We start from the raw sequence: 13,046 nt of genomic DNA, 5'->3' as shown, positions 1-13,046 counted from the left end.
AGGCAACGGACAGTCCAAATGATACACCTGAAAATGTTTGTTCTGCAAAATCATTATTTGATGAATTGGTGCGCGTTTTATTGAACACACCGGCGGCCGTGCGCAGGTTTACTCAGGAGCTGTCCACAATTTCAGCACTTTGTGTCTGAAGCCAGACTGGTGGATAAACAAGGCTGGCCCATTGTGAGCCCCATTGCAAAGGGGAGAAAGAGTAAAGTGCCGCAGGGAGGGCAGCGCATGTTTGTACAGTTCAGGGCCCCGGGGGGCGGCCCAGCGATTTCACAACACTCTAGTTTTTATTTATTTTTAAGGAACAGGGACATTTCTGCATCAGCCAGAGGTTTGATGAGTGTAGGAATTCTCCAACAGTTCAGCCCACCAACCCCCACCCCCGCCCCCAATTCGGAGTCACTGTTAATAAATCAGATTCAGGCCTCCTGGCGGTCAACAAGAATAAACATATGTGTCTGTCTGTTTGTATGTTTGTGTTTATAAGTGTGTGTGCATGTGTGTGTCTGACTGTATATATGTGTGTGTGCCGGTGTATATGTATATGCATGTATGTGTGTATGTATGTATGTGTACGTATGAACGTATGTGTGTTTTTGTATGCATGTGCATGTGTATTTGTATGTGTGTATGTGTAAATGTATGCGTGTGTGTATGTATCTGTGTATATATGTATGTGTGTGTATGTATGCGTGTGTATATGCATGTGTGTATGTATGTGTATATGTTTGCGTGTGTGTCTGTTTGTATATGTATGTATGTATGGATATATGTGTATGTGTGCATGTATGTGTGGGGGAGTGTTAATGACAAAATAAATACATTTGGAACCAGTACCCACCACCCCCACCCCTCAGTGCTGCCTGCACTGAGTCTCTGCCCAGTCCCATCCCAGTCTTTACCTTAATCCGCACATAGCAGTGAGTCCCCAGGGAGGTGTCGTTTAAGCAGGCGGGCAGGGTCTCTCGGACACTCCACTGAAAGGTCTCTGCCGGCTTCCTGATAATGTGCCACAAAAGTTTCAGCGCGACCAGGCACGCACACAGCCCGCAGAAACTGTAAGCGAGAGCCCAGAATAGGAGGTTCCTGGATTTCACAAGCAGTCGAGTTGTCAACATCAGGAAGCGGCAAAGAGGTTTCACCATAGTCCGGCTGGGAATGAGAGCCGCCTCGCCTGCGATCCAGCAGATCCTTCACTCTCCAGCAGATCCACCCTCAGTCAGCGGGTGCCAAGGAAGATCCCCTTAAAACTGAAGTCATGGAAACCACCAGAGATTGCAACGTCAAAGATTGTGCGCCGGCGTAAAGCGTGCTTTCAAATATTTGTTATACATTTCATTGGTCGGATCGATGTCTGCAATCGGAAACAACTCCCCCCCTCCCCCTCCACCCACCCACTGCCCCCCCCCAAAAAGGGGCAGCCAGACAATGACTCAAAGGCGGCTGAGAGACCAGGGTTAGGTAGCACAGGTACACTGCAGACTCCAGATCAACACAAAGCATCGCACAGAACAACAATAATGTGGGGAAACTGTGCTGCATTGCCGAAAGGCTGGGATTACACAACATGCTTGTGTTCAGGGTCAGCTTTGCTCCAAGGAGTCAGGTTCGCATTTAATAAAGCCCTTCTGTAGGGAAAAAAAACCCCAATTCAACAAAGACAATCCAATCCATATTATAGTTCCTGCAAAATAAAAGCACTGCTTGGACAGGAATTCATTTTGATTTGATTTGATTCATTATTGTCACATTTGTTAGCATAGTGAAAAGTATCGTTTCTTGGGCACTGTACAAAGCATACCGTTCATAGAGAAGGAAACAAGAGCGTGCAGGGTGTAGTGTTACAGTCATAGCTAGGGTGCAGAGAAAGATCAACTTAATGTGGGGTAGGTCCATTTAAAAGGCTGACAGCAGCAGGGAAGAAGCTGTTCTTGAGTCGGTTGGTACGTGACCTCAGATTTTTGTATCTTTCTCCCGAGGGAAAAAGGTGGAAGAAAGAATGTCCGGGATTGGGGGAGGGGGGTAAGGGGGGGGGGAAGGGAGAGATTTGAGATGTCAGCTATATTCTGCCATTTTATCTTTAATTACATTTGGGGATTAGGGAGTATTCCGGGGAATTGTCCCTTCAGAAGATTAAATCTTACAGAACAATACCAAGTTGAAACATTGACTGTGTTTCTCTGGAGACTCGGTGATAGTGCCGGAGGGCTGTCAACGCTCTGGCTGCAGAGAGGACGAGATTGCTTGGCTGAACTGTCACAGATGCTGCCTGCCCAGCTGAGTGTCGACAGCAATAACAACAAGATGTATTTATATAGGACTGTTAGTGAAACTCCAGGCACTTCACAGGAGAGTTTCAAAGCAAACAGAAAGCCCTGTGGCTCAGTGGATAGCACCCCTGCCTCTGAGCCAGAAGCCCCGGGGTTGGAGTCCCACCTCAGGGCTTGGTGGCCAAAGAAGGTATGTTCATAATGCGGCCAAACAAGTTGAGTGTGTCAATCTGGGAAATCCTTCCAACATGCCAATGGCTGATGGTAAGAGTGGGAAGGACCCCTGGTAGCCATGCCTGAGGTGGATTGGCAACCCTCAAACTATCAGCCTCTGGCAACAGACGACCAATCTGTTCCCGGAATTACTAGCTGTGGAAACAGACAGAGGTCAGCCTTAGGAGTACCACTAGGTGTGGGACAAGGAAGACAAGGCAACGCTCAAAATAATATCATTGTGGATGGACACAAGATTGGTTGAAGAGGTAGGTTTTAAGGAGCATCTTAAAGGATAAAGAGATTTATGGAGGGAATGTGAGCGCAGTGATGGTGGAGGGATTAAAATGGGGAATACTCAAGAAGCCAGAGCTTGGGGAATGGAGATTTATCAGAGGGTTGATGCTCAAATGGGGCAACAAGGTTACAAATTGTCAGTCCAGGCAGTTACCAAGGAGAGGGTTGGAATTAATGGTTTATCACAGAAACTGAAACCAGTGGCTGCTCTTCCCAATATTTAAATTTGGGGAAATTTTGTCCATTATTTTGATTTGATTTGATTTATTATTGTCACACGTATTAACATAGCATGAAAAGTATTGTTTCTTGCGCACTATACAAACAAAAGATACTGTTCATAGAGAAGGCAGCAAGAGAGTGCAGAATGTAGTGTTACAGTCATAGCTGGGGTGTCAAGAAAGATCAACTTAATGCAAGGTAAGTCCATTCAAAAATTTGACAGCAGCAGGGAAGAAGCTGTTTTTGAGCACTGGATGTTAAGTGTGTAGTCCAGAAATGCCAGTATTGTGTGTTTTCTCCAAACCCTGTTCAGCTCCTGCCCCATTCCCACCTGTTAAAAAAAAGTGGACAGACTTTCCATTCAAAAACAGAAAATGCTGGAAAAGTCTCAGCAGGCCTGACATCATCTGTGGAGAGAGATAATAGAATCAATGTTAAGAGTCTAGATGACCCTTCGTCAGAACTACTGAAAAGCGAATAGACTTCCCATTGCCTGATTGGATGATTCTTTATTGCTAAAAGAGTTTTCTCTATTATCTGTAATTTGTTTATTAGTTAGAAAAATAAAATGATAAGTTCATAAAATCCCTACAGTACAGGAAGAGACCATTCAGCCCATCGAGTCTGCGCTGACCACAATCCCTCCCAGGCCCTAACCCCATAATCCCTACAGATTTACCCACTAATCCCTCTAACCTAACATCTAAGGACTCTAAGAGGCAATTTTTAGCGTGGCCAATCAACCTAAACAGCACATCTTTGGACTGTGGGAGGAAACCAGAGCACCTAAAGGAAACCTACGCAGACATGAGGAGAATGTGCAAACTCCACACAGACAGTGACTCAAGCCAGGAACTGAACCCAGCTGTGAAGCAGCAGTGCTAACCACTGTGCTACCGTGCCACCCAAGTTTTTGAAAGTGATACTCTTCTGGTTGCTGGAAACAATGTGCATGATATTAATGTTAATTCCTAGTGACTTCAGGACAGTCCTATGGTCTATCTGGGCCAATCTTGGTTGATTTCTACATTTGAACTGATATATGACGTGAATTTTATTCATCGCATAAGTAGGCAATGATCATAGAATCATAGAATCCTACAGTGTAGAAGGAGGTCATTCGGCCCATCGAGTCTGCACCATCCATAATCTCACCCAAGCCCTATCCCCATAACCCCATGCATTCACCCTAGCTAGTCCCACTGATACTAAAAGGCAATTTAGCATGGCCAATCCACCTATCCCACACACCTTTGGACTGTGGGAGGAAACCGGACCACCCGGAGGAAACCCATGCAGACACAGGGAGAATATGCAAACTCCACACAGACAGTGACCCAAGCCGGGGATCGAACCCAGTCCCTGGTGCTGTGAGGCACCAGTGCTAACCACTGTGCTACCGTGCCACCCAGGTTCAGCTGCCTCCCCTTGACATCTAATGGCATTACCATCATTAAATACTCTCTCCATGAATATTTAGGGGATCACCACTGAGCTGAAACTTAACTGGGTCGGTTACATAAATACTGTGGCTACAGGAGCAGGTAGGAGGCTGGGTGTTCAGAGGCAAGTGACTCACCACCTGTCTCTTCAAAATCTTCCACTATCTGCAAGGAACAGATCTGGAGTTTGATATAATATTCTCCACTTGCCTGGATGAATACAGTTCAAACAACACACAAGAAGCTAGGCACCATCTGGGATAAAGCAGTCCACTTGATTGACATCCCACCTTTAAGCAACCACCTTCTCCACTGCTGATGTACCATGACTGCAGTGTGTATTTTGCAGCAGTTGTGTTGCAGCACATTGCCAAGATTTGTTTGGTAATACCTGCCTCACTGCCTAAAAGAACAAGGGCAGCTGGTGCACAAAATGCACCACTACCTGCAAATTCCCCTTCAAGTCACATATCATCCTGATTTGGAAATATATCACCATTCCTCATACACAGTTAGGTTAGATCCTACAACTCCCTCCTCAATAACACTGTTGGTGTATTTTTACTATCCAGACTGCAGTGGTTTAAGACAGAGGCTTACCACTATTTTCTCAAGGACAATAGGGATAGGCAATAAAATGATAACCTTGCCGCAATGTCAATTTCCTTGAGTCATTTTTTTTTGGTCAGGTCATTTAAGAAACACTTAGTGACCATTGCTATTTTGGTATCACACTATTCAATTTATTCCACTTGCCATTAGGCCTGTATCTACTTCTTCACAGCACATGAAATTGCACTTGGATACAAATAAGATAACCTAAGAACAACTGTTGGTCTAATGTAATTTGTAGAGATGCAATTGCCTTATTGCTTTTAGTCTGAATAAATCTTCAGATGGAAGATGCCAGAAAACCATCAGGTTTCATCTTTTTAACAGTCGTGGAAATTTAATTTTAATCAGAATAAAAGGTCGATCAATTTTAAAACTGCAGCACATTTCACAGATGTAACAGGTCCGTCTAAACTCCGCGTATAGACAGGCAGTGAGTGCCTATGCTATTTTAAGCAAAGAAAATAGTGAAGCATATGAGTCACAGTTTTGTGATATTCTGTTCATTTATTCCTTATTAATAAACCATCTGTTGTTTTAGAGCCCAGATTGTGGTCGGTTAGCGTGTATTTAATCACTCTTTGGCTACACATGATGCATTCCAATAGCTCAGATTGCTTGCCATTGCCATTCCTGAATCTTTGCTCAGACATTGGGAGAAGCCAGTGACAGAGCAGAGAAAACCATTTAGTGCCAAAACCATGACAGCCAGTGTTCTATTTATTCTCACATTCCATTCCACTAGTTCTTGCATCCAGCAGATAATTTCCCATAATTTTTGTCATACATAGTTTCAACTCTAGAGCAAGTGTGTATCTCCGTCCTGAAAAGGAACCACTTTTACGATACATGCTTGCTCACTCTTCACCATCCCAATTCTCCCTCCGTTGCAACCTCCCTATGAAACCATAACAAGGGAATTTGCTTGCCACATATATTGAATGTCACTCCAAACACTTTCTAAGGAACACCAGGTACTTCTGTCATATAGTGCACTACATTTGCAGGTCACCATGGGGTCGCAGGGAGACCAAAGTGAGTTAGAATGATGGCTGGAAGTGTGATCCTGATCTCACTGTGGTTTTCCACTTCAATTTCTACTCCAATCATTGCATCTAACGCTGATCTAACCAAGCTCAACACCATGAAGAAACACTATTGCATCTTCATATTCTGCAGCTTTGTGGTCTGAATGTTGACTTTACCAACTTCAGCCACTAAGATGCACTTAACAAATAGTTTCAGCCTCTGGCCAACCTGCACTTGTGAAATGAAAGTTAAGGTTTGAATGGACTCTGAAACCATGTTCAGCATCAGGAAGGGTCTGCCTTTGAGTTAAAGTCAGTAAGAAGTCTCACAACACCAGGTTAAAGTCCAACAAGTTTATTTGCAGGTAAACCCACAAGCTTTCGGAAACGCTCTTCCTCCTTCAGGTGTGTGACCTGGTGTTGTGAGACTTCTTACTGTGTTTACCCCAGTCCAACGCCGGCATCTCCACGTTTTGAGTTAAAGTGGCAGTTGTATTAATGGCACAGTCGTGATGCAAACCAGGATTGTATGCTGTTCAATCTCAAGCCAATCTCTCTTCCTTTTTGGCCACCAAGATCATCTTATTCTACTTTCAATACTTTGACAAGGGTGAGAAAGGTGCAAAGATGGACAGTGAGATTACTTTTCATTACTCCAAAGTTTGGCTTTTCAAATGAACTACTGAATACTGAATGAATAAGTTGCAGTTCATCCACATCCTGCTGTGCATGATCTGAGCTGACGTCTCTTATTCCCATTACTCCAGTCCTCACCAGGTCCTATTGTTTCCAAATGTCTTCACACATGAATCGCTGAAGATTCATGACCAGCTGAAGGGTAAACATGATCTACTGCCTGTAGAATGAGAAGGGAAAAATAATCATAGGATAGTTACAATCCCAATTTCTCTAGTCTAAGTAATTGGAAGTTCTCATGCCTGGAACCGTTCTTTAGAATCTGTTCTGAACCCTCTTTAATGTCCCTACATTCTCCAAACCAGTGAAGGTTAATCAGACTGATTCCTGGAATGGGAAGACTGACATATGAAGAGAGTTTGGATCAACTGGATTTGTATTCACTGGAATTTAGAAGAATGAGAGGGAATCTCATGGAAACATAAAATCCTGATGGGATTGGACAGGCTTGATGCAGGAAGAATGTTCCTGATGTTGGGCAAGTCCGGAACTATGGGTCAGAGTCTAAGAATAGGGGGTAAGCCATTCAGACTGAAATGAGAGTGAATTCTTCACTCAGGGTGAATTCTTTACCACAGAAAGATGTTGGGTCCAGTCCATTAGATATGTTCAAGAGGGAGCTAGACGTGGCCTTTGCAGCTAAAGGGATCAAAGGGTATAGAGAGAAATTGGGAGTGAGACACTGAAAGTGCAAGATCAGCCATGATCACATTGAATGGCGGTGCAGGCTCAAAGGGCTAAATGACCTACTCTTGCACCCATTTTCTATGTTTTCCAAAGTGTGGTGCCCAGAACTGGTCACAATGCTCCATTTGAGGCCTGACTGGTGTTTGATATCAGTTTAACACATCTTCCTTGCTTTTGTATGCTATGTCCCCATTGACAAAGCCCAGGATGCCATATGCTTTATTAACTGCTCTCTTAACCTATCCTACCACTGTCACTAACCTGGCTGATGTTAATTGGAGAGTGTCCCAACTTGGAACACTGGTTTGTGGTGGTGTACAATTTTGTTAACGGGGATGGAGTAAGGAGTCATGTGGAAGTCCTAGTGAGAAAGTAGCCAGCCAGTTGTAGTATAACACTTACTAACGACTATTTATCACAATTAAAGAAAGGCATATGTAACCGAACAGGACTGTAATCATCCAAGACATATGAGAACTACTAAACACACCCATACAGTTTATGCAGAAATTACCCTTTTTGATCCAAAGCATGTTTAAGAAATGTGAATTCCTTCCCAAACAACATCCACTTCAATAGATCTATAAGTAAAGGCCAGTTTATAGTGATCACACTACATGATTGAAGAGTTATTCTGGGAAATGTCCCTTCTTGGTTTAGCTAAGATATGGTTCTAACTGCCGCCACAAAGGTTTCTGCATTCTTGCTTCTTGTTTGCTAGCTGGAATTAGCTTCCAGGCTGCTAGGTGGGAAACAAGGCAGGCAGATTCAGGAGTATTAGCCATTATACTATTTTCCCCTTGATTGTTCTGTGTGTTTGATATCTGTCCCCTCAGCTTCAATGGCTTAAAAAACCTAACAAGGTGGAGATGCTGGTGTTGGACTGGGGTGGGCACAGTAAGAAGTCTCACAATACCAGGTTAAAGTCCATTATTTGGAATCACGAGCCTTTGGAGCACTGCTCCTTCATCATGTGGGTTTAAAATATGTATATCTCCCCTTGACGTTTCAATTGTCTAACTAATGTGTTTCCTACTAGCCAAGATGATATATTCTTCTGGTCTGTCTAAAGCCTGCTGATCTCATTACTGGGAGACTCACGTCCTGGTAATGTCTTTTGAAATATTGGTGGCTTCTCCCTGTTAGTTTTGTTACATTCTTGATATTGCTTGTTATTAGGCATATTCTTGACAGCTACCCTCAATGATTTATGCACCTAAAGCTTTCTCTCTACCTGCCCTACCTTTAGAATTGTATTCTTTATATTTCACTGTCTTTACATGTTCTTCCTATCAAAATGAATTACAATATACCTCTCTGCATTCAATTTTGGCCCAGTCTATCAACCTGTCCATGTCTTTTTGAAGTTCTTCACTAAAGTAAAGCTTATTTATTAGTTTCACAGGTAGGCTTACATTCACACTGCAATGAAGTTACTGTGAAGATTCCCCCAGTTGCCACACTCCAGCGCCTGTTCAGGTACACTGAAGGAGAATTTATCATGACAAATTCACCTAACCTGCACACATCTTTGGACTGTGGAAGGAAACCCATGCAGACACAGGGAGAATGTACAAACTCACATGGACAGTGACCCAAGTCAGGATTCAAACCTGGCTCCATGGCGCTGTGAGGTAACAGTGCTAATCACTGTGTTGGCCCACTCTATTTGACACGAAAGAGATTTCTCCTTATCTCTGTCTTAAATGGGTAACCCCTTATTTTTAAACTTCACCCCTACTTCCAGGTTCTTCAACAAGGGAAATATCCTCTCCACATCCACACTGTCAATACCCCTTCAACCTATACACCTTGAGAATGCAGAATTCATTCAGATAGAGTGCCAGTAAACGTCTTTTAAATATTATTCTACATTCTGATCCTAATTAATGCTTTCCTTTGTTTCATCTGCCATCTAATTCCACTTTTTTTTTTAAAACTTCCAGTCACCAGTTTTGCTTCCCCATTCAGAACTTCCAACAGGTTACCAGCCACCACCCCACCAATCTAGTTTAAACCCTCTCCAACAGGACCAGCCAATCTCCCTGCAAGGATGTTCGCTCTGGTACTGCTGAGGTGCAAATCATCCATCTCGTCTCCCAGTTGCCCCAGAACCAGTTCCAATGTCTCAGATATTTGATGCCCTCACACCATACTAATCTTTTAGCCACATGTTCAATTGTTTAATCCTCCCATTTCTATGCTCACCAGCATGTGGAAACTGGGAGGAATCCTGAAATTATAAACAGCACGGTGGCACAGTGGTTAGCACTGCTGCCTCACAGCCCAGGATCCCAGGTTCAGTTCCAGCCTCGGCTTACTGCTTGTGTGGAGTTTGCATGTTCTCCCTGTGTCTGCGTGCGTTTCCTCTGGGTGCTCCGGTTTCCCCCCACTGTCCAAAGATATGCTGGCTAGGTTGACTGGCCATGATAAATTGCTCCTTTGTGTCAGGGGAATAGCAACATGGGGTTACAGAAATTGGGATTGGGTGGGATTGTGATTGGTACAGACTCAATGGGCTGAATGGCCTCCTTCTGTATTGCAGGGACTCTATGATTCTGTATGATACTCCTTTTGAGATCTCACTTATTTCCTAACTTCCTAAAAATAACTTCCAGCACCTTAATCCTCTTCCTACGTTAGTACCAGTGTGGGCCACAGCGTCTGTTAATCATCTTCACCCCAGAAAAATGCCCTGTGACATACTTTATTTTGGCACCAGGAAGGCAATATACAATCTTGGAATTACATCTACAGCAGGAATACCCATCTGTTCACCCAACTATGAGTTCCCCTTTATTATTGCCCTTTCCCTCTTCTTTCTCCGATCCTGTGCATCTTAGTCATCAGTGGTATCACAGATGTGGCTCCTGTTGCTCTTCTGAAGAATGAACTGCCTGACATTCCCCCCACCACCACCCAATCAGCATCCAAGATGCAAAACCAGTTAACAAATGAGATTGACTCAGGCTCCTGCACTCCACCCTTGGTTCTCAGACAATCTGACAGTCACACATTCCCTCCCTACCTGCAGGTTCTAAGCTGCAGCATGGCCACTTCCCAAACTGTGATACCCATGTAGTTCTCAGTCTCATTGATATACCACAGGGAATCCAGTGCTGCTCAAGTTCCAGTGACCAAGGCCAAAATTGAACTTGGGTCCCTGGTGCTAGGAAACAATGCCAACCACTGTGCTGCCTCATTCAGTTCAAGCTGCACTCCAATATCTGATGTCCTGGTCTTGGCGCTTTATCAACATTAAGTATAGTCAGCTCTTCAAATATAGTCAGCCCTCAACTTTTAAGTCCTTCTGGTGTTTGAACCACCTTGTCTTCCACCATGGTCTGGGCAGGAGTATCTTCCTTGGTAAAAACAGATGCAAAGTACTCATGAATAGTCTAGCTGTGCTCCCAAACTCTGTATATCCTCTTTTCAGTCTTTAATTGGCTCCAGTCCACCACTTACATCCTTTTATATATCCATAGAAACATTTTTGGATTCCCTTTAACATTAGCTGCCAATCTCTTCTGTCCATTTCAGGGATCTAGGCTCAATTCCAGCATTGGGTGACTGTGTGGAGTTTGCACATTCTCCCTGTGTCTATATGGGTTTCGTCCAGCTGTTCCAGTTTCCTCCAACACTCCAAAGATGCGCAGGTTAGGTGGATTGGCTATGCTCAATGCACAGGTAGGGCCTGGGTGGGATGGTCTTTCAGAGTCAGTGCAGACAGTATGGGCTGGATGGCCTCTATCGGCACTGTAGGAATTTTATGGTAATAGCGATAAATAATTGAGACTTCAGGCCTGTCCATTTCCAAACAATGGGAGTTAGCAGCTACACATGAACTTTCATTGCGTAATAAGGTGCACAACGAAATTCTTAATATCAATTGGTTGTAAAATGTTAGATATTTCTCTTTCTGAAGCTGAAGTTGACACTTTAACAAAGGATTGTGCGAACAGAGACAACTGCTGAGAAATGCTGACAGTTGCAATTACAAAGTAACTTTACATTTTCTTATTGTTCCTATCTACCTAAATAGCAAACGGTGAGAATGCTAAAGTTTGTGTGTGTCACAAGTTGGCTCACACTAACACTGTAATGACGTTACTGTAAGAATACTCCAGTCACCACACTCCGGCACCTACTCAGGTACACTGAGGGAGAATTTAGCATGGCCAATGCACCTAACCAGACACGAGGAGAACGTGCAGACTCCGCTGTGACAGTGACCCAAGCCGGGAATCAAACCTGGGTCCCTGCCGCTGTCCTAACTGCTGTACCACCCTCATGCTGCTACAGGAAAGGATCACAGCTGGCATAGTTCACTGAATAAAGTGTATCAGTGCAACTCTGAGCTGTGTCAGTTAAGGTTGCCTCAAAGCAGAAAGTAGTAATATATCCTTGGATTGTTATGAAATGATGCTGCTTTGTTGACTTTGAAGTCTGCTACAAATCAGGCTGACATTTATTTTAATGCATGTACATCTGCAGTCAGGCTGATCAGACAGGCCCAAACCCATGTCAGTTTGAGAGTCACAGCAACTAATATTTAATTTAATGAGTTAGGCTGGTGGTGCGTGGTTGCATGTTTTAGATCACCAACGTGACAATCCATGCACCTCAGCATATTAATACACCACATGTCTTGGCTGGACTGTGTCAATCCAAAGTATTCAAGTCAACTATAAACAAAAAGCCAGCTCCAAGGAACAATACCTATGAGCAATAATCAAACACATTGAAAGGCCTTAAATTTTATACTAGATTATAGAATGAATGTAACAGAACATTTAAGTTCAATGACATCATCTCCAAAACAACACCGAAATTCTAAATAGGGCAAAAATATGATATAGCTAGACCATCACACTTATAGAAATTGTTCTTCCTTAGAGTTGAGAAATTTGGTTCCAAACATGACTCGCTCATTCTTAAAGTTAACAGTGCAATATATTGTGTTTCATTCTATAATGAAGTACAAAGTCAAATGCTAAATTTATGATGTGTATATTTAGATTTTTTTAATGCATATGGATCAACTTCAAACAATGCTTTATTACAATCAGCTACTGTGAAAAATTAATACAAATTAAAGCACAGAAATACTGACAAAACTAGAACAGTAATCAGTCAGTAATAGGAAAATAGATTAAAAATTGTCCACTTTGTACATCTAATGTTTGATTGCATTTTCTCTCAAACCTCAATATACCAAAGGTCTCCTGATTTTTTTTCTTCTGAGTTTATTTATATTTGTGTACAGAACTATTTCACCAATGATAGATACTGCATGCTAAATTTGCCCCTCAATGCAAATTCAGAGACATGATTCCATTATCCTTGAATAATGAGTTTGGGAGGGGATTGGATTGGAGGGGAACTGGAGGAAATGGGAGTCGCAATGGAGAACTGGTCATTTAAATATATTACCTCCTTCCAAAAAGCAAAAGTGGCTTACTGAAACATTACACCGATGAATAAACTTACAAAGATCGGTACAGAGGTTTTGAAAAGGATAATTCTGCATGTTTATCTAGTTGCCAGCAATTACAAATAAGTTGGCAGTT

The 13,046-nt window shown here is 43.0% G+C and overlaps 1 protein-coding gene across 1 annotated transcript in view; it reads right to left on the bottom strand.

Moving 5' to 3' along the window:
• Positions 1-1,217, bottom strand: part of ephx4 (epoxide hydrolase 4) — a 41,830-nt gene extending 40,613 nt beyond the window's left edge. Inside the window, exon 1 of the mRNA XM_080196506.1 lies at positions 912-1,217. Coding sequence (XP_080052632.1) covers positions 912-1,154 — 243 coding nt within the window. The 5' untranslated portion in view covers positions 1,155-1,217. The remainder of the gene's footprint in view (positions 1-911) is intronic.
• Positions 1,218-13,046: the final 11,829 nt, after the last annotated feature.

Source organism: Carcharhinus amblyrhynchos, chromosome 9 (genome assembly GCF_965287045.1).
Source record: "Carcharhinus amblyrhynchos chromosome 9, sCarAmb.v2.hapA, whole genome shotgun sequence".
Lineage (NCBI taxonomy): Eukaryota > Metazoa > Chordata > Chondrichthyes > Carcharhiniformes > Carcharhinidae > Carcharhinus > Carcharhinus amblyrhynchos.
The sequence above is the reverse complement of the archived record's forward strand: the minus strand, read 5'-3'. Positions and strand labels throughout refer to the sequence as shown.